The sequence below is a fragment of the Typopeltis vanoorti genome, chromosome 4, assembly GCF_054136105.1.
Source record: "Typopeltis vanoorti isolate ZY-2024b chromosome 4, IOZ_Tvanoo_1.0, whole genome shotgun sequence".
Lineage (NCBI taxonomy): Eukaryota > Metazoa > Arthropoda > Arachnida > Uropygi > Thelyphonidae > Typopeltis > Typopeltis vanoorti.
This window is the reverse complement of record NC_143552.1, coordinates 80418253-80441789: the sequence shown is the minus strand read 5'-3', so window position 1 is coordinate 80441789 and position 23537 is coordinate 80418253. Positions and strand designations below refer to the sequence as shown.

The 23537-nt window shown below is 35.3% G+C and overlaps 1 protein-coding gene across 1 annotated transcript in view; it reads left to right on the top strand.

The window, feature by feature from the left end:
- Positions 1 to 23537, top strand: part of LOC150107443 (uncharacterized) — an 81104-nt gene extending 57567 nt beyond the window's left edge. Inside the window, exons 2-4 of the mRNA XM_090392099.1 lie at positions 17030 to 17377; positions 19510 to 20247; positions 22975 to 23537. Of these exons, the coding sequence (XP_090248225.1) occupies positions 17030 to 17377; positions 19510 to 20247; positions 22975 to 23364 (1476 nt within the window). The 3' untranslated portion in view covers positions 23365 to 23537. The remainder of the gene's footprint in view (positions 1 to 17029; positions 17378 to 19509; positions 20248 to 22974) is intronic.

Sequence of the window (23537 nt, the reverse complement as noted above, 5' to 3'; positions counted from 1 at the left end):
TTGAGGTCCCTTCAATGAGGTCCCTTAAAAGTCCCTTCAATGAGGGACTTTTAAGTATGTATTTTGACTATAGATTGCTGTGTGTGTGTTCATTGGGCTTTGATGTTCTGAGGGACGAAAAACCGAGTTTCCGGATGAACCCCCCCTACTTCCGTATGAGGAGGACCGGTTAACTTACCTTTCCCCGAAAGAGACCAGATAAAGGTTCCTCACGTCATGGACGGGAATGGAGCCCAGGTTGTTCCGACCAAAGGGCTTCGTCTATACCGACTAAGCTACGGAGGCTAGAAGAAAAACTGATGAAGCGATTATTAATAAATAATTAACTTGGAGTTTTAGTAGATGGGAAGTTGAAGTTGAAGGGTCATAGAGCAAAAATTGTAAATACAACTCAGAGAATAATAGCAATGCTGAAACGAACCTCGCCATGTAAAGATAAGGAAGTCATTTTGCCTCTTTACAAGGTCTTGATAAGCCCACACTTGGACTATTGCGCACAGGTCTTCTCCTGGTTTCCGTGGTGATTCTGGTACAGTGAAGAGAATGCAAAGGAGAGTGTCAAAAATGATATCAAGATTGTGGAATACAGAAGATATATCGAGAATTTGTAGGTACAGACACTAGCAAACAGGAGAAAGAGGGGTGATATGATTGAGAATTACAAACTTCTGAAAGTTTCATACAGGGTTTCAGGGGATGAAATTTTTTATTTTATGGAGGGTGGGGAAAGGACGCGAAGGCATCATTGGAAGTTGGGAATGAATTCTGTCAAGAAGGGTGGTTAGGGCTAGATGATTTTTTCTCATAAAAATAGTGCGTGATTAGAATGGATTGTCATTGGAATTCAAGAACGGGTATGACAGCTGGTGCAAATAATATGGCCTCCCTCGATGAGTCCCTGACTCTATTAAAGTCTCTCTTAATAATAAATAAATAAAAATACAAATAAATAATAATAATTATCTGAAGCAACACGTGATGGACGTGACTAAGGGTTTGAGAGCCTTGGATTTGGTAACTGCATCAGATCTATCTATAACGGCAGTAGTAACTCTACCTCCGATTGGGGAAAGCGGCCATTCACTCTTGTCCTGGGAGTTGCTCAGCATGTGGAAATTTCAGTCAAGAAAGGGTTTATGCAGAACTATAAAGCTAGCGATTATGACAAAGTTAGGAGGAAACTTGGAGCATTGCCATGGCATAAGAAACTACATGGAATGAATGTTATTAGTGGACGAGAAATAGTCAAGGATTGTTTGAACGAGGCAGTATCAGAGTGCATATCCACAGTCAGTAGGATAAAGTGAGTAGGGATTCAGTGGATGACTAGTAATAAAATGGAAAAAAAAGAAATCATTGTGGAAGGAATATAAACAAGGTGATCAGTATGCCCATGAGCAGTATAAAGCACAAGCAAAAAGGGTAACTAGTATGATAAGGAAGGCTAAATCAGATTTCGAGAGAAAATTAGCTAAGTAGGCCAAAGTAAATAAGAGAAAGAGTGATTATGGAAAGATACCTTTACTCAGTGCTGATGATAGGAAAAGTTACAGAAGCAGAAGAAATAATTCAGTTACTAAGTGATCACTTTGTAAGGGTATATCATCCTGATGTTAACTTTTGCAGTTACAGGTGACAGAGACTGATGTGAGCTTTAGATAGATGAACAGGTGGTACTCGGTATATTGGAAAATATCAACGTGAATGCAGCAGTGGGCCTGGACGATATGTCTGCTCGTGCGCTACGAGAATGTGTAAGTGAACTGGCAGTGTATCTGACGAAGTTATTAATATAGGAAGTTTAAGCTTGACAAGGCCAAGGTTCCAAGGGAATGGAAAGAGGGCAAGACAGTCCCATTACATAAAGGTGGCTCCAAGACAGAAGTAGCAAATTACAGACCAATTAGTATCTCTGAAGTGGTGGTTAAAGTATTGGAAAAGTTGGTTAAAATTAAGGAATAGATAGATAGGAATAAGATATTTTATAGTGAGCAGCATGGCTTTGTAAAAGGTTAGGTTCTGCCTGAGTAATTTATTCACATTTTATAATAAAGTGAGAGCAGAATTGGATAAAAGAAATGGCTACACCACGATACCGCTGGACTTTGCAAAGGCATTTGACAAAATACTGCATGGAAAACTATTACATAAGTTGGAGCAAATGGGAATGGATATGAGGCTGGTGGCATTTATAGCGAGCTGGTTGACTGACAGACATCAGAGGGAGGTTTATGGTAGAGTGGAATCAAGGGGAATGAGGGTGACTAGTGGAGTGACTCGGAGCTCTGTACTAGGACCCCTACTCTTTAATTTGTATATTAATGATATAGCAGAAGATTTGAAGAGGAGACATTCAGTTGTTTGCCGATGATGCAAAACTAGGGAGGGCAATAGTTGATAAAGGTGATTTAAATAAATTGGCAGTGTGGGAAAAGGACAATGGTTATCAATTCAATGTTGTAAAATGTAAGGTAATGTGTAATGAAAACATTACACACTTCGTATCATATTCGTATTACTAATTTACAGAGAATTGATGAGGCTAGGGATCTGGGGATGATGGTGGACAGAGATTTGAAATTCACAAGACATATTGCAAGAGTTGACAAAATAGCTCAGAAGATTATTTGGATGCTGAAGAGCACATTGACAAATAAAGATAGGGAGTTATTATTCCACTTTATTCGGCCAGATGATACTGTGCATTTCTTGAGGATCGGGAGGTTATGGAGAGGATTCAGAGACGAGTGACCAAGCTGGTGACCGGTCTGTGGAATATTCCCTATGAGGATAGATTGAAGGTGTGTGTGTGGGGGGGGGGTGCAGAGTTTAGCTGACAGGCGGAGGAGAGGGGGGGATATGATGGAAACTTATAAGTTACTAAAGGAACACTATAAGACTGACAGAGAAGAAATTTTTCAATACATTGGGAGTGGGTGGGGGAAGAAGGGGGGTCACACTTGGAAGCTGTCTAAGAGTGTGGTCAGTAAGATTATGTGGACTAGGTTCTCTACTTGGAGAACGGTGAAAGAGTGGAATGGATTGCCAGAGGTGGTTGTGAGAGTCCCAACAGTGAATAAGTCTAAGGAGATGTATGATAGATATTGTGTTTAAAATGAACAGGGTGGGTCTCCTGCGATGATTCTTTTGACGCCATGGAGTTCCCATATAAATAATAATAATAATAAATATCTACTTAAAACGTTATTAAACTATTACATGCAGCTAGAAGTGAAAAAAAAAACGACTATGGTCTGGAACCTAACGTGTTGCATGACCGGGGGTATACTTATATATAAGACCTGGGAAAGAACTGGGTTCGAATCCCGGAGGTGGTTGGTTTTTCTCCAGGAAACTCGGTTTTCATCCTGCAAAACAAGCACATTAGCTAGAAAAGTACATGCAACTAAGAGACATGAGAGACTACGGGAATATTTTTGAGCTTCAGCAGCTCAGTCAGTAACGGTGATGCTTTTTGGTTAGAAATAGCCAGGTCCACTCCTGACAAGGAAGCGAAGAATCATTATATGGACTTTTTATCTAAAGTTGAGGTGGCTGGTCTCACTCGGAGTGAAGCTTACAGTAACTTGGGTTTTCCTTCTCCCAACAAACAAACCAGAGAAATCTAACAAGTAACAGATAAAAATATGTTTGCCAGTTAGATCAGCGCAGTTCTGAATAGCCATATGAAGTAGATTAATGTAGTAATATGAAACGGTGTGGAGTGGTATCCTCAATGAGTTCTGGACAACATTAAAATGCCAAATAATAATAATAATAATAATAATAATAATAATAATAATAATAATAATAATAATAATAATAATAATAATAATAATAATAATAATACAGAAAGTATAGTTTGTTAAGCATTTCTCCAAGAGGTGCGGGGAATTTTGTTAGCTTTTAAAGAAAAGTGTTTGCGAAACCATGTCTATAAATTGAATTCATGACAAATCGCCACACACATATACATAATTTTATATAATATATATATAATTCTAATTATGTATATATAATATATACATAATTCTATAAAATTAACTTATGATGAGTAAAAGAAAGCCTCGCTTAACTCGAATTCGATAAGCCTGATAATCAGCGTGATTGAGTGAAATGATAATATTTCCCGCTTTAAGAGTGATTAATCAGCTAACGCAATTTTTTTACGTTATGCGAAATTTAACGTTACGTTATGAGAAATTTAATTTAACGTTAAATTTTTTGTCGCCAATCTGCAGCGAGTGGAAAAGCTGGAAGTCAAAAGACATGAAAGTAGCACTAGTAATACAATGATTGTGCGAGACCTGGGATACAGCGAGTCTACAGTTTGGACCATATAATTTTTTTACGCTTTGTATTCTTTGCTATATATAGCAAAGAATACAAAAGAACAAGAAAAAGTTACTACTGCTTCTTTAAGCATGCAGATCACCCGAAATAGAGGCCATTTAATGATCGAGATGGAGCGTCTTCTATCACTCTGGATTGAAGATTATAACCGAAAATTAATACCTAATAATACAGAAATTTTGCCTGAATATTCCCATATAGGGAATATTCAGGCAAAAGCTCTCAATATTTTTACCTCATTGAAAGAGACTAAATTTCAAGAGGAATGTGTAAGCTACTTTACTGCGAGTTTAGGATGGTTTGACCGCTTTAAAAATCGAACTGGACTGCATAACATAAAAGTAACTGCGGAATCTGCTAGTGCTGATAAAGATTCTGGGCCAAGTTTCCTGAAGAATTGCAAAGCATAATTCAGGAGGGTGATTATGACGATCGGCAAATATTCAATGTCGACGAAATTAGTCTCTTTTGGAAACGTATGCCAACAAAAACATTCCTAGCTAAAACGGAAGCATCTTAATCAGGATAGAAAGTATCTAAACATCGTCTTACGCTTTTATTAGGAGGCAATGCAAAAGACGACTTTAAACTCAATCCTATATTAGTTTATCGTGGGCAAAATCCAAGATCTAACATTAATGAAGACATCAGCACAATTGGAAAAGAACTTTGCCGGCCTGGTTGGCCAAGTGGTTAGCGTATCCGCAAGACATTAAGTAAAAATTTAAGCAATTGATTTTTATTAACTTTGATGATTTTATCCTCTGATATAGCTTTTACTGTAATTTGTTTTCCAAATTTACGCTAACTGATGGATGAATTATAATTATTCCTATTGTTTATTGCACTCGCTTAACGCGATTTTGCTTAGCGCGAATTAATTATGGATTAATTGATCGCGTTAACCGAGGTTTTCCTGTATATAAATGCTCATTATTTTGTGTTAACTCCATTTTATATTTTTCATTTACTTTTATGTTTTATTAAAATTAGTTGTTAATATTCATTATTACATCCGATATAACATTGATAATCACTTATGTTCCCCCCCCCCCCAAAGGCTTCCTGAGACTAATCCTATTCATTCTCTGTTCGTTATTATATACCAGAATAATCTATTTAATATTTTATTAACGACTCAAAAAAATGCTACCTTAACAGTTTTGTAGAGTTTTCATACTTGTCAAAGCATGATAAAAACCACATTACAACAAGTACAACAAGTATATTTCGAAGTCGGAATTTAGGGAGGAGAAAAGAATATGACATCTTTCCTCATAGTTTTCTTATCTCAAGAGTCTGTTCCTTGAATTACGCTTGTTGAATTGCTAACTACTGTTAACGGTTCATCGATAGTGAGAGAAAAATAGCCTCATGTTATATCTTGCATCATGTGAGTTATCTATGACCTAAAATGACTTTCACTTAAGGATGGATTACTTTCAAAATGGGGTTACATAAAAGTAGAAGATATTGGACGACTATTTGCGATGTAAATTTTAAGACATTCAAACTTTACATATGACAGTGAAAACTGTTCATTGTACGACTAACTTTTAATTGCACAAACTATTTGTATTCATAACTAAAAGTAATATTTAAATAGTTGAAAATGAGTAAAATACACGTATATGAAAAAAGAAGAAAAAGCATAACTTAATGTCAAGATTTCATCATTGTGTAAGAACCACTGGGGGGGTGGAGGAGGAAGACCTTGCAACAGAAGGAGGCCCACTTTGATTAGGGAAAGGAGAGTTCGCAAATTCCAGGGGAGCGCATCTGTTTTCTAGGTTACACCACTGGAATTCATAGCCTTGCTATTCGGTATTTCTCAATATTTTTAATGTCACGATCCACCCAAACTACCCTAAATTTTTCTAACGACTATTATGTTTCATATATTAACGTTTTTCAGAAATCTGCGAAAAAAGTCATAAATATGCATATTATTAATTACTCATGGGTGCGTAAACATTTCTCACCCATGAATAAAAAGTTACTTAAATTTAAATTACTAGATTAACTCTCGTTAATCTAATAGTTTAAATCTTTCGTCTATTTTTTACCACATTCATAAATGCATGATTTATGAATGTGGTAAAAACGTGATTTATTCTCAATTTTTAATATCTCTTAAAGTCAGAGTAGTATCACTGCTGAGTTCTATTTTCTTCCCGTTAGTAGTTTAAAAACAACCTGGCTAGCTGGCTTTTAGGCTAATCAAATGAGTAAGATTATAACGACTTAACCAGGAATCCTGTTATCGGCTATCATAGCCGATAACAGGATTCCTGATGAATTCCATGAATTCAGCATTTTGGTATCAGCTCAGATCCTTCACTTTCGAATTCTGTATAATTTGTCGGATTTTTATATTCTAATACTACCAAGCAAGCTTGAACTGAAGTAAACTCAACTTTCCTTTTTCACGAATCCCCAGACGATTTAATTTTAATTCCAGCAAATAAACAAACAAACAAAAAAAGGATGGAATGATTCAAAACAATCATTAGAAAATAGTGCGCTTCTCCATATTCTTTTTATAATAATGTCATATCACAACAAATGCCCTTAGATTCTACAATACATTAACTCATTTTTGGCTTATACTGTATATATTATATCACTTCCACAGATGGCAAATAAATACTCTCTGTAGGTGAATAAACATCCTATTTACTGTAGGCAGTTTATTTATTGTCATTTTAATCACAATTTCATATGAAAGGAGGAGACGCATCAGTAGTGGTCCAAAATATCAAATTCATTTGATATTTAGGACCACTACTGATTAGGACCACTACATTCATTTCCATTCTACTCATAAATCCTACTACATATCTTAAGCGGTAACTAATACATGCTATTCTACATCCATCACAGAGACAAATGAAGTTTTTTTTTTTCATTTAATTGTGCACCATTTAAAAATAGAGTGCATTTAATATATTCTAATATAAATAAAATTGGAAATGGATTGACAACTTGCAATACACATACAAAGACCAAATTTGGATCTTTACTAGAAACCCGAAGAGCAGAACCAGAACTGAGAAATAACACGGACAGATGGAAGAGAAAAAGGAAGGTTTTTCAAAATGTGTAACTATTTCATTCTTTTTGTCCGATGCATACTTTCCAGAAGCTTCCAAATCCGCTAATAAATAATCTCTCTTTTTACCGAAAAAAAAAAGATGGATTTCATTAAAAAATATAACTTCTACTCATAAATCCTACTGCATATTTTATGTGATAACTGATACATGCTATTCTCTATCCATCATAGAGACAAATGAAGTTTTTTTTTTTTTAAATTAGTGTTGATTTATAGTCCGCACGCTTCGCAACCATGCTTGGGGAAGGAGTGTCCTAGGTTCGATTCCCGTCGGTGACGTGAGGAGCTGAAGGATCTTTCTTAGCCATAGTTATCCGGTCGTGGGCGTGGACAGCAGGGTTTTTTCAACATTACGGACATAGGATACACCGGGGGGGGGGGGCTGACCACCTTATCCAGTGAACGGTTTGAGGTCTAATTAATAAACCCTCTACACCGCAAGGTAAAAGAGGGTAAAAGGAAGATGAGATGAGATGAGATGTTCATTTATAAAAGATCTGAAATATGCGAAGTGGATACACAAATAAAACAAGGTGAGTTATTTCTGGGAAATTTTACTCATCCAGGAAAAGCAGCATTGTCTGTTTGAATTTTGGTACAATTAACTAGACATTTTCTTAATTGTTGTTAAACCAAGAAGCATTGTAAATACCAGTTTGGTACTGTGACCACTAATGGTTTTGAATGCGGATATCTTAGTATCTTTCTATCAATGAGTCAAAACTTCTTCGGATATTCAAATCTCTCCAAAAGTTCTGTTATTAAAAAAATTTAAGTAACCAGTCACTACTATTTATGAGTCAATTTTAAATTCACTTAATTAATTTTCTTCCTTTTCCATCATTTTACTTCATAGAATTTCCATAATCGTTAAACCACAGAATGCAACTGTAAGTTTTAACGTTACTTATTTCTTTTCTATCTTCACGCACACGAAATTTCGGATGGAAACCTAGAAATTAAAACAATACCACCTTTTTAATCAGCACCGCTATTCTTCTCTCAACGTTTATAAATTAATATTTATTCTGAAAAAAAGAAGATAACTATACAAAAAAAGCTAATCGTTTCCCAAATTTAATATATTAAATTTATAAAACTATTTGTTGATAGTTTTATAGCTGGTTTCTTAAAATCCTAATAAAACACACCATCATTATGACCACATGATAAAACTAACAATTAATTGAGAGAGGGAGGAGGAGAAATATTCATCACTCATCTTTCTATTCTGATTTCGGCTCTCGCAAAGAATATCAAAAATTCAAGTTCCCCCAAGGACACACAGAGTGATCCCCAAGGCTGATAAGTCAGGTATGCTCCTTGATTTCCTTATGTTGTGCATGGTAGATTGGGTGGTTACTCTAAATGACACGTGTACGTGATCCGCCCTTCCGCATCCCTGCCTTGCAGTGATCTTAAATCGAAGTATACAACAGACAGTGAGAGTGGCCTTGCCCAGGGGGATCACAGAAACAAAAGTATGCCATCTCCCCCGTCCTCAGCCGGATAGCATATTGCATCAATGAATCGACAGTTAAGCGATGGCGAGGGTATATAAACGGACAGTGAAAGCTATTCGACAGAAAACGAAAACAGAGAAAAGATGATGCAGGTAAGGTGTTCAGTGAAGTTATGGTTTAGTTGTAGTTCCAATTTTGAGATGCACTTTTCTATATGATATGTTTAGTTTTAGAAATGTTTATAAAATTAGTACTCATATGATTTTGTTTTGTTTGTATATACAATATTTAGGTGAAATTATTTATCATAGAGGTGAAATTGAAATAACACATTTAGTACTCTAAGATATGATCTATAAGTACTATGCAATGAAAATGATATCTAACTTTTAGCTTCTTCATGCGCTTGATGTATGTTTAGGTTCATAGAAGATGGTTAAATGAGAATTATGGGGCAGGGTCTTTTTCCTCTTGATATCAACTACTGATGAAATAATTGCGTCCGTCTCATATATATGAGAAGGAATTATATATATTTACATATCATATATTTATAATTGTTTGACATCTGCATATGTGAAATGGGTTAGTTCTTCATTATTAAATATTAAGGCTAATGTTAATTGCTTTGTATTCTCCAGCCTCGTTTGTTCGGTTCGGTTTTGGCTGGAAGGTTCGGTTTTGGGGGGCGGGGGGACCCTAGTACTTCCATATAAAACTGGCTCATTCACCTTTTGTTTAGAAAATCCTCGTAACTTTTTTTTCTCTCATTCTAAAGGAGGATTCGAACCGCCGTTTTAGCTAAAGAGTATCGCTTTATTCGACAGACCAATTTATAAAATGCGTAGCATGAGGATTGGGGGATGGAAACATTCAAAAATTACATAGGAAAATTGGTACTAAGTAGTGAAGATTTTAGTTATCATCAGAAATAGATAACTTAGCGTAAACCTACGAAAAAGTTAATCCGAAGGCAATGTTTTAAAGTGATACTGGAGCTCAGCTTTTATTCGTGCCAAAATGAAACCGTCTGTTCTAGCGGAGGGAGTTTGCTTCTTCCTTCCTTTCTGCTGCTTTCACACATTTCCTTGAGTAGCAATTTCTGTTATCTCTTTTCATGTTCCTGGAAACCAAGAAGGATTAAAATTATTGACCGAAACAATCAACTGTTTCTATCATGTACTGGACCCAAGCTATCGTCAGCAACGCCAATCGAAAATTAGTTTTTGTTTAAGATCCAACACTGTTATCAATAGTCGTTTCATTTCACTGAATTTCATTCAAATTCAATTTTCCATAAAGTAAAATTGAATTTACTTTATTTCGTTATTATTATTATTTTCTTCAATTACTTAATGAAAGATATATATCGGTGCTCTCGTCATTAAGTCCCCACTCCCCTTTAAAATCATCATTGGTCGAAGTTCTCGATTTTCCCGCTTAGCAGGTTTGGGTCTGATAATTACTCTGCTATCAAAAGTATAAGAAAATGTAATCCATATACAATCATTAAAAAGATCGTATGGTAATATTTCCTGTTCGCCTGGCAATAATAATTTCAAATGACCCCATATCTAATTCCACCATAAAACTTTTTAAATAAATGTTCTACACGGCGTTTACTGCCGAGTTAATTTGTTAAATTAAATCCTTAAAAGTATGTATTATAAATACATCACTCACTTGAATATCCTGCTACATCATGAGTGGTTCTTAAAGATTTTGACCAGCCATTCTGAAACCTTGATTTTTTGCAGAATAAGTCTAATATATATATAGAAGTCAAATATATTTCTTCTGTAAATCGCATGTGTTCTTTTGGCGAGTTTGCCTCTTTTGCAGTTAAAAATTCCTCCACTTCCGTATGCGACCGGAAAACTCACCTTCAGTTGAAAAGCTCTTATAAAGATTCCTTTCCATCCTAAAGCGCTGCACTTCCTCAGAGTGGAAAAATTATGCAGTTGACATTTTACCTGCATAATACACTCAGCAACGCACAATGAAATTATGTCGCAACTTTCTTGCTCAATATTAGCAAAAATCAAATAAAAATTTATTAAATGTACGGAAATGTGAACGTCCATATTCGAATTCCAGTATCGTAGCGAGCAAATTAAACTGAAATTTAGTTAATAATCTACTATAAATATGTCTTGAAGTGAACGTATTTAAATTGTATATACAAGAGAATTAATGATTGGCATTGTCTTATATAAATCAACCCAACTTAGTGACTCGCTATGCCTCTCTCTCTTTGATAACAGTCTTTTCGGTAGAAACGAACGCGTCAAACAGATGAGAATATTAAATCACGCCACCAACAAACTTACCATTAATATCTGAAATCCGAAATGAATTAATGTAGCTCGGTGTGCAGTGAATGCTTAGTTTTTTTATTTACTTTATTTGATACAAACGGAAAATTGATTTAAGTATATTGATTGGTAGAAATGTTCTATTTACATTTCATGACTTCTGACTATCTGTCAAAGCATATTCCTAGGTACTTTCATCTTGTTTCTGACGTTAACTGTTATATGATAAAGGGCAATGTTCAGAAGACGAGGAGGGGAAGCATAACCCTCTAATTCGTTTAATGTCGAGACAAAAATAACCATCGCGTGACAAATGCCGTACCTGCTGAAAATATTAATGGTTTAGCGGTATTTCGTGTGCATATTGTTAACAGGATCTTCCTGAGTGCCCCTGTTAAATTCTTCTCATTTAGGTCTTGCTGCTTTCAGAGTTTTAAAACCTGTGGGTTTGAACGATAATAATTAATGGTTTTGGACAGTGGCACCGTTCCGAAAACGCTCACGACAAACAAAACAAAAATCCTTTTATAGCGATTAACTTATGTTGATTAATTTTGGAAAATCGATCACCTCCGCAAGATAAGGCAAACTCTTACTAGTTATCATGCTGTCACTTTTTGGTTTTTCTTTCTGTTAGTTATTCGTCTCATTGTATTACAAAACATAGTTTGGTTAGCATTTAAACGATGCTTGTACATTTACACGTTTTTTTTTTTTTTTTTGTACTTGTATGTACTTTTTAGTGCAGGATCTACTTATTAGACTCAGGTAATATAATTGCACGTTTGGAGGCATGGAAGGCACTGAGGGAATTGACCTGCTGTGGGACCTGTTCATGAAAGTTTGCCAACAGGAAAATATACCCGAGGAATGGAGGGAGAGTACTCTTGTCCCCATCTACAAGGGTAAAAGGGATGCACAAGACTGTAAAAATTACAGAGGAATAAAGTTGATGTCCCACACAATGAAAATCTTAGAAAGGGTTCTTGATGGTAGATTGAGGAAGGAGGTGGAGATTGCAAAGGAACAATTTGGCTTCATGCCTGGTAGATCAACAACAGATGCTATCTTTGAGTTACGGCAGATGATGGAAAAGTATCGAGAGAAACAAAGGGAGCCACATCTGGCATTTATTGATCTGGAGAAAGCATACGATAGAGTGCCAAGGCAAGAAGGCTGGAGGTGTCTGAGGAAGAAGAAGGTTCCGGAGAAATATGTCAGGTTGGTGCGGGAAATGTACAGAAATGTGAAGACAAGTGTTCGAACCTGTCTGGGACAGACAGAAAGTTTTCAAGTAACAGTTGGCTTGCATCAAGGGTCAGTATTAAGTCCGTTTCTGTTTAATATTGTGATGGAGGTGGTAACAGAGGAGGTGAGAGAAGATGCGCCTTGGACAATGTTGCATGCAGATGACACCTTGCTATGTGCAGATTCAAGAGAAGAAGCGGGAACTAAACTGGAAAGAAGGAAATGTAATCAGGAAGGTGAGAGACTTTAGATACTGAGGTTCAACAGTGGAAGAAGATGGAGGAGCTGAGAAGGAAGTGGGATGCAGGATACAAGAGGGTTGGAGGAGATGGAGGGAGATGGCTGGAGTGTTATGCGATAAGAGTGCCCCGATCAATCTTAAAGGCTCTTGAATTATGGCTCTTAGCATATGTCATAGCTGGCCTCACAGTAGTGAGGCCAGCTATGACATATGCTATAGAAACTGTGGCCCTGAGGAAAAATAACATCAGCAGGATGGAAGTGGCAGAGATGAGAATGCTTAGGTGGATGTGCGGTGTGACCAGAAAGGATCGTCTGAGAAATGACTATGTCAGGGGAACAGTGAAAGTTACGAACTTAGGAGCGAAAATACAGTAGGCAAGGTTGAGATGGTTCGGTCATGTGATGAGGAGAGAGGACGAATATGTGGGAAGAAGGATCATGTAAATGGATGTGCAAGGAAGGCGGAAGCGTGGGCGGCCAAAGAAGAGACGGAGGGAGCTGATAGAAGAGGACTTGAAGATGAAGAACTTAGATGTGGTGACAGCCCCAGACAGGAAGGTGTGGAGGAGACTCATTATCAACAGTGACCCCACTTAAGTGGGAGAAGCTGCAGAAGAAGAAGAAGAAGAATATAATTGAACGTTTATCAAGAAAATGAAATATTAAAGTAAATTTGAATACTATACTTTACTATATTAAAGTAAAAAAAATATCATGCGTATAATAGTGTCTTGATTATATTTAATGCTTAAAATTTTCACAACTAGAATTTAAGTTTTTCATTTATTTTAGTTGCTAGAATTACGTAAAAATTCCTTATTATTACAGATTGTTAAATGAAATTGCAGATATCTGTTAACATATTTCCAGCTTTTTTTTTTTTTTTTGACTCATTGTTCTGTATGCATATACCAAACTTATCGCCACACTTATTACCTCATCGAGTGGATGTTTATTCATTATAATACTAAGTGAATAATATATGATGATATAGGCTCAATCAAAAATGAACTATTGCAGATAATATACTTTTTTTTTTTTTTTTCTGGCAAAACCGGACAAATAAAAAAATTCTGTTCCTCTTAGTTAATTTGTTGATATAGCATAGCAGACGATACATTCTCTGAACATTTCCTCAAAAGATTTTCGCATTTCTTTCATAATTATTTAATTAAATAAAGAATACCATAACTTATTACTAATCAACTTTATTGAATCCATCAGTTCCTACTCCTTTACCTTCATTTAAATGTAGTGGTGGTGTTCTGAATTTCCTTAAAACGTTGCAATACATTCAATTAATATGCCTCGATTCGCCTTGAACTTCAGTTATCGATGTTATGTTTTGCTTTCCAACACTTCGTAGGATTATGCATTGGCTTTTTTCCCCAGGAGTCTATATCCGGGTTTTAAGATTTAAAAATCTGATCGCGATTCTGATATTAATTAATTGGCAATACATCCTTGAGTAAGTAAAGCTGCAACCGTAAGACAATTTTTGCTGAATGTAGGCGTATTTCAATTCAGTGATGTTTTTAGCGTCCATATGAAAATGATGTAAATCATTTCACTTCTTCTATAAATGGTTTTTAAATAATCAAATTTTCTTTCATCATTTTCTATATACAGTATTAAATTTATAGTTTGAGCTTCGAAACAAGTCCAGCCAAAACTTAGTACTTAATTTTCATTTTATATTTCATTTTATTTTTTTAAATTCCAGACACTTATCATTAGCACTAACAGATACTTGCATAAAAAAACACATAATAATCAATATTTTTTTCCCCTCTCAAAATTCTGAACACTTATTATTATCAACAATATATTTTATTTATATTGATTGACCTAACAAATTAAATATATTTATTAACTGGAACATACTTGATCTAACAATTTATTGCCATAGAAAAAAAAAAATTAAGATACTAACAACTTTTATCTGTGTGATCACTTAGGCTCGCCTGTTATTAGCGAAACGCAAGTACGTGTTATCAGGTTTTGTAACAATAGACTTGCTGCGTCACGTAGTGACTCGAATGATAACTAATTGGCAGCACACCTTTGCTAGCAGCAATTATTTTAAAACCTTGCGTAGCCATTTGTTGCGAGAATAACAAAAAGTGTATGAACCAACTTCTAAAATCAACACAGTCTTTAAAGAAACATTATTGGACCCTTTTTTTTTTTTTTAAACAAAAGAAAATTATTATTGAACAAAGCCTACTTTTTTCATCGAATTGTTTATACTGTAGATGAGCTCATAATGAAGACATTACGATAGATGAAACCTTTAAATGCATTACATGCTACAATATATAAAAGAAGATGCTTTATTTAGATTTGAGTGTCAAGATGGTGCGATATACTTTATATATCAACACCTCCCTTCCCCAAAAACACTCGAGAGATCACAAAACGCTATAACAGATGAGTGTATCATGTAAGTGTCAAGGAAAATGAGAAGAAAGAAGACAATTAAGACTTACGACAACTGTTCAAACGATCGGAGTTTTTTTTTTTTTTTTTCTTCAGCAGACTTGTATGTGGAAAAGAAAAGGCGAGGAAGCATATCCCATTCGTCCATAAACATTTAGAATGAAAATAAAAGAAAAGGGGGGGGGGAGACTTGACCGTCACACATCATTAACAGAACAATGTGTTTTGCCATTATCACCTTGAAACAGTCAAAGAACAAGGTTAAGTGTTTGTCGCTTCGGAGAAAAACCCGGATTAGAAATTCAGCTTCTTTAACTATTGCATTTCAATGTTTTAACGGTTAATAATAAATAATAGTTTAATTTCAAAACTATTTTAACTGTTTAATTTCAACAAAGAAACCTAAAATTACAATAATTATGAGCCACTTGATTTATAGAAACACTGTTTCTCTCTCTCTCTCTCTCTCTCTCTCTCTCTCTCTCTCTCTTTAAAGTATTAACAGCTCAGTTTTTAATGTCTGCATCTTTTTTTTTTTTTTAGGGGGGGGGTATTACTTTATAAGGAGTACTTAAAAGTTTACGTTATATTTAGTAAATTTGTATATTTCTCCATAGATTTGGGCACTAGTTTTTTTCTTGGGGAGCGTCACAAGCAAAGGAATATACTATTTTCCCCCGACTATAGGACAACCTACAGGTTCCGTAAGTAAACTCATTTTTTTCACGCTTCTTATTGAACTTATTTCAATTGATTTAAATTAATTTAAGCTTTTCTAACGACGTAGGGAAAAAATGATAAAGATTCGTAAAATATCTGTTCAGTTGTGTGTGTCTATATTCCGAGATTTTTAAAAATATTTCTTATTCCATTAATCAACATAAAAGCAAACTATTTAGACATTAACTGTCCCGTTAAATGTTGATTATAAGTGTACGTATTTTAGAAATAGCTATTGGATCTTTTACTTATAAATCTGACTCTTTTTTTTTTTTTTTTTCCCTCGTTTTTCCATACTTTGGATGAAAGCACTCTTTTAACCCAACTTTCGGATATTGGTACGCAGTCTCCTTTCCGCCATTCGCGGCAATTGAGTACATGATCTGCCGGTGTGCTACGTGAAAGAATATGAAAATATAGCAAGCAATCGCCGCCATCTCGTGCTCCTAATCCTAACTAGTATGATATATGGTGTGTGTGTGTGTGTGTTCAGGTCGTTTTTTTCTCCGTTTCCCCCATAATTCTGGAGGAAAACGTACTTTTCTCTTCCAAAGATCTATACCGGAATGATGAAAAGACTTCGAAAAAAATTCTGCTATTCAGTAACTAGAACGAAACTTCCACTGATCCAGCGTTATGGATCGCTTTTGTGGTTGTTTTGAATTATGGGAGAAGTAACTAAGGCTGTAAGCCAAGTATATTATGCGTGTTAATTAAGTGTGTTCTTTCAGTCGGTTTTTCTGTTTTTAGGGATGAAAAATCCGATTTTCCGGGAGGAAAAAACCCTATCATTGCCGTATAAAATCGGCTAACTTTTTTCAAACGAAAAACCTACTATATTAAAGATTCTTCGAGTTTAAAGATCTAATGGACATGCTATACCGGCTGAACTTCAGAGGCTCAAGTAGCATTATGGAAGTTACCATAAGGCTACGCAGACACGTGATATTATTTATTTCATTTTATTATTTTTCCCAGCATCATTAATATTCGAGTTTGAGAACAGGAAACATATTTTTCTGTCTTATATTTATTTTAAAATTTTTGGCATGACTTTCTACTTCACTAGATCTCTCTCTCTCTCTCTCTCTCTCTGTCTATCTTTTTTATTCTCACCCTTTTTTATATTTTAGGTTCCCTCATACATCCCGCCTGTTGGAGCCGCACCTCCCTCTCCTTATGCATTTAGCTACCAGGCCGCTGCCAAAGAAGGAAGCAGTTCACGAACTGAATCAGGTGACAGCTCAGGAAAAGTGACAGGAAGTTACACCGTTGCTGGTCCAGAAGGAAAACGAACCGTGCACTATGTAGCTGATGAAGGCGGATTTCGGGCAAATGTCGTTACTGACGAAGCAGGAACGAAAAGTACTAACCCCGCTGATGTTACTATTCACTCCTCTGCTCCAAAATTTCCTTTGGCTTCTGCTGGACAACCATTGCCTTCTTACAGTTCCGGTCATATCTCTTTAGCAAAATACGAGGTAACTAAATCATTTTATTCTAACTGTTTTGTGTATATACACATATGAGCACTTTTCTAAACTCAGAATTGAATCGTTGCTTCTTTTTTTTTTTTAAATAATTATAGATTGTTTCAATTATTTTATCCGATTAGCTTAGTTGAGTAAGTTTTAATTCGTTAAAATTATTTTAACGTTGCCCTGAGAAATGGAAACATCAAAACATTGTTTCGTTTCCAGTTTATGGAAAAATATTCTAGAATTATGGCTACATTCATTAAACACACACACACACACACACACCACACACACACCTTTTTCTTTGAAAGATGCATCAGTATAATCCCTTCTAACTTTTAAAATATTCATCGTAGCTTGCATGTAATAAGAAATGTTGATGTTTAATTGAAGACTATATAGTCTGTCCCCTTCTCCTAACAGTTCCTTCCTTGGCTTCTCTTTCTTTATTCTGTATAGTCCTACCATTATTATATATATTTAAATACAAGAACTTTCCTTTTCTGGTAACTGTTTCTAGGCGTGTCTGTGTATATGTTTATAAGTATTATATTTACCTAACGGTTCGCTAATAAGTAGAGAAAAGGCCAATTTGGTTCTGTGCCAATGTCGCAGGTAGATTGTTCTTGTCACAGATCCAGCCAGCATGACGCCACAAATACGCGGTTCGTGATTTCATCTTTTGTATTGTTATGAAAGTTGGCAGCAACTTTAATCATAAGAAGGGGAATCGCTGAAGGATAACCAGTACTCATAAGCATACCACATGACAATCGAAATAGAATACGTTGTTGTCATACAAAAAAAAAAGAAGTAAGAATGTGACATAAATTATCTGATCAATATAATTCTTATCTCATTGTCAAGCAAAAACATGAAACGAGAAATAAATTACTACTGATTTTATCTACGTATTCATTGATTTTTACAGCACTAATGCGTTAGGAAAAGATGATCCTGTTGGTTATAAGTCCGAATTTATTCCTACTGACAAGCTGACCATAACCGTTTGTGGGTGATGCGAGTGTAGTTTTGCTTAGTCCAAATTTAAGAACTGAACAGCTACCACTATTAGATTTTTCAAATGTCCGTATCCATGCTCCTGGCATAAAGGACTCAAGAAAGATAGGGCCAAGCATATTTATTAGATACAGAACTATTAGGTGGTTTGCATGAAAGCTCAAGAATGTATTCGTTATATGCAACTACGTTCAGATGTTGAACAGTAGCAGAGTATTTACCAGTAGTTGTACAAAATAATAGAAGTAGAACGGGAAAAAAAGACTATCTATGTTATGAAATGATATGCTAACATTATGATACCGAAGTGTAAAACGGGTTAATCTAAAATTTTGTAGCAGTAATTCTAGCTATTAACGTTTGAATTCTGCAGGCTATAAGAAGTTGATATGAAATAAGAATACCAATAAGCCAACTTGGGTGATAGAGCGGATAGCGTCCTCGTTCTCAAGTCAGCAAGGTGTGAATTAGAATGCCATCTTAGGCGTGGATGGATGCTTGTGAATGTCTGTAGGTTGTAGATAAATTTCATTCCTGATGAAAGACCCTTGCTCATCAGAGGTCTGAAGTAGACTTTAAAAAAAAAATATATAGCGATTAGTCTGTAGAGCAGAGGAACTGAATTATCCAACCATTAGCTCACCCACAGTAGTGAAATACACGATGGCTTTACCAACCTTTTTGCGAGTGAGATTCACATTAAAAAAATAATAAGTTAAACTCATGTTATCAGAAGGAATGGAGTTCTCAGGTGTTCTTGTATTTTTTATTTATTTATTTTTTGGTTCTTAATATGTACTTCTCTTACGGCTACTCACCAATATACTGTATTAATATGTTTACAAAAAATTATTAATCCTTATATTTAAATCGTATTCTTTCCGCATGAATTATTTTCCCCTCTTATAATGGGAAATATCCTGTCTTTTGATGGATTCACTTCAGAATATTAGTTGTGTAAAATGAATCTCATCATTCAGGCGAACTGATAACGTAGCTGATTTATTTTATTTATTCATTATTTTTTCTTTTTCATTTGCTTGGTTACTTTTAAATTATATCTTTTGTAACATTATTTATAACTGTTTAATTGATCTCTCTCTCTCTCTCTCTAGGGAGCCGGATCTTCCATTTCATCAGGAGCAGATGCAGCTCCACACCCTTATTCTTTTAGCTACCATGCACCAGCTGACGACGGTAGTGGCAGCAGTTCAAGAAGAGAGTCCGGAGATGCTTCAGGCCAAGTGACCGGCAGCTATTCTCTTAGCACTAAAGAAGGTTTAAGAAGAACTGTAGATTATACTGCTGGTCATGGTGGATTCAGTGCTAAAGTTGACACCAATGAGCCTGGAACAAAGAGTGAAAATCCTGCCCATGCTCTTTTCTATTCCACTGCTCCAGGAACCTGGTCAGGAGGAGTTCACAGCCAACCACAACATTACTTTCACCAAGGAGCGGCTAGTACTGCCGAATCGTCCTTTGCTTCTGAAGAGAGTGGAATTCCCCATCCTTATTCTTTCAGTTATGAAGCACATGCCGATGATGGAAGCGGCAGCAGCTCAAGAAAAGAATCGGGAGATGCTTCTGGTCGAGTAACAGGAAGTTACTCACTTAGTACAAAAGAAGGTTTTAGACGAATAGTAGATTATACAGCTGGTGCAGAAGGTTTCAAAGCTAAAGTTGACACCAATGAACCTGGAACAAAAAGTGAAAGTCCGGCCGATGCTCTTTTTCATTCCAGTGCTCCTTTGACTTGGCCCAGTCCTCCTGGAACCTGGCCAGGAGCATCAGCAGCAGCTTCTGCAAGCCAACACTACTTCCAGCAAGGATCTGTTCAGCCATCAAATTACCAGGTATGACATTGTAAGATATCTAGGATTATTGTTATTATATTCTTTGAAGATTTACAAGTTTGTTTGAATTTGTGGTTTAATAAATTCAAAGACCCGTCTTCATGTGAATGTTTCGGAACAATTTTCCAACATCTAATCATCGATATTTTTATTCCTATTATTTAAGAGAAACATACGCGAGAAATATTGAAAAAATGTATTAATGTAACTACCGTGAACTATTCAATATGTTTAGTCAGAGGCTCGTGGCAATTATGCACTATTTTCGCTGGCCAGACCTATAAAACGTATAAAAAATTCCCTATTTGGGTCAGATTTCATTAATATTGAAATGAAATGTAACTCAAACATAAATAAAATAAAACTTCTGTATGTTGTATGTGCCAAACTGTCACCATATAATTTCGTTGATATCAGTTTCTTGGAAGTCAGTGCAAATACAGCATTAATAATTAAATTCCATCAGAGTTTCCGTGGTTTTGTGTGTGCTAATTATACAGTACCATTTATGCAAAACATTCAGTGTGTGTGTGTGTGTGTGCGTTAACGCCGTGAGTGGATGCGCGATTAATCACGGACCTAAAGAGGAGGCCAAGGTAATAATCGGAGAACCCAAAATATCAATTAATACGGAAAATTGAAGAAAAACGACATAAATGCTTATATAATAAGTATTGCACTGCTCAGTGCGCTAAGTAAGGATCGGTGTTAGCTAAGCAAATATTTTGACTTTAATGATTACCTCTGAATATCATTTTATAGAATATATATATATATATATATATTACAGCAAGATAAAGAAACATTTACAATATGGAAAGAACAGACGTTCACTTAGTGAGCCACTCACAGAAATTCCTAAAGAAAACGTACATTGGCCCCTAATTCCACAAAAATATTAACAGAATTCTAATTTCCCTTATTTCCAGTTTTTCCTACTGCTCATTACGCAGTACGCAGAAGTTAGTGCGTGTAAGATACCGCTCATAGATAATGGAAAGATGAATTGCGTGCTCGTTGACATGCTGGTCTTGGATAAAATGAACGAAATTTTAAATATGGAACCATAAACGAACCGAATAAGTGCAATGACATTTTTATTGGAATATACGTATTCTATAATGACCATGTAGATAGAGGAGGGGGGGGACGAAGATGTAAAGGTGGCGCTTAGAGTGTCAAAGCACTTTATATTCTACAGCTGAGATTTCGGGTTGCTTTAAAAACATAATAAGATAGCCATATTCATATAATGACCTCTCTCTCTTTCTTTCTCTCTCTCTCTCCCTCTCTCTCTCTCTCTCTCTCTCAGTGTGTGTGTTGTTTTTCATTATATTTTTAAGTAAAACATCTTTTGCGTTTATTACTTTTTTTTTCAGTAAATCATTTTAACTAAGGAATGTTTAAAGTGAAAATGGATAGCAGCGAATTAAGAATAGATTAGACGACATTCCTTGAATTTGAAGAAAAAATTCTTTTATCTTCATAATCAATGACACTCATCAAGTAAATTAGTAATTAATATTACTTCTTGAAGGTTACAAATTCACGAAATAATGAATACTTTTAGTATTAACATAACATAACATTTTCAACGTGTTTTTAAAAGACTGCTACGGGGTGGGGGTATGGAAAGTTCTGATAAACACCCAGAACAAAAATGATATTAAAGCAAACTGATATAACCACAGGAAAGAACATACAAGGATATAAGAACATAAGTTACCTTCATAACTGCTACTAGTGTGTTCTTGCTTGTGATTATAATCCCGCCTAGGTAAAAAAAAAAAAAAAAACTTTATAAAGGTTTTTCAGCAAAAGGTGAGTTACCCTGGTAGCAAGTAGCAGGTTTTTGCCTTGGAAATATTTTTCATTCCTGTAAATAAGATCGACCATAGGAACACATCCAGTGATTGTTCTGATCTAAATCTTAAATAAAATAATATTCATGTGATATTGAAAATTTCAACAATATTTTCCTTTAAATCAGTAGATCTTAAAACATTTTTAGTGATCGGCACCCCCTTTAATCTAAAAATAAGTTCTCGCACCCCCTTGAAAAATGTGTTTCTATTTCTTTATTTAGGAAATTACACCTATTGCAAGATAATTTATTTATTGAAAAATAAACACATATACATACAAAACAATATCTCAATTTTTAATGGCTATGTTGTTGTTGTTGTTGTTTATTCATAATAATACTTTTGAAACGAGGCTCCTTTTTTGAGCGTAAGTCATCACTTGCATTTAAGCGATTTCTGGCTTTTGTTTTTTTTATGTGCAAAAGTGATGAAAATCCCATTTCACACAGGTAGGTGGTGGCAAGTGGTAAAAGTGTCTGCAATTCTGCTTTTGTCAGCTGTGGATAAGGTTCTAACTATGTACACCAGAATTGTTCTACGTCCAGTTTTTCAAATTCTATTTGAATACGTGCATTGGCTCGTATTTCAATAAGATCGTCTTTTATTAAATAGCTATCGTCCATCGAATCTGGGTCAAAATTTAGAAACTTCTCTCGCATCCCTGGAAATGCTTTCTCGCACCCCCAGGGGTACACACATCCCAGGTTAAGAACCACTGCTTTAAATTGATAGTTGTTTCAAAAGTTATGGTTTAAGTTATTATTATCGAAAACGCATTAAATATATTATCATTTATAAAGAAATTAAATTATATCTGAATCTGATTTTCTAATCTTAATATCGACTCTCTTTTACTTTTTAGCAAATCCCATTTAGTCTGCATTCCGCACAAGGAGGTCCACCAGCTCCCTATTCTTTCAATTACGAAGCACATGCTGATGGTGGAAAGAGCGCCAGAAAGGAAATTAGCGATAGTACTGGGAAAGTGACCGGAAGTTATACTGTTAATTCAGATGGTCTGTCCAGGACTGTGGATTACGTTGCTGATGAAGGCGGATTTAGAGCATCAGTAAAAACAAATGAGCCTGGTACCAAATCTGTCGATCCAGCTGATGTTAGCCTTTATTCTTCTTCTTCTTCCAGTTCAACCTTTTCAGGCTCTTCACCAAAGTTTCCTCCAGTGTCCAGTTACGGCAAATCAACTGATCACAAAAAGGTCGTATTCATACCGGTTTATAATAAAAGTTGGTAAACGGATTTAGAAATAAAGATAATGTATTTTTATATTTACTTATACTGCATTGCAAAGTGTAAAAAAAAAAGAATAAAAAAAGATAAAGTACAATAAATAAATAAAGATAAAATAAATAAAATGGGAATAGGGGGTTTCTTGTAAGTGGAACGAGGCCAAGTATAATATATTCC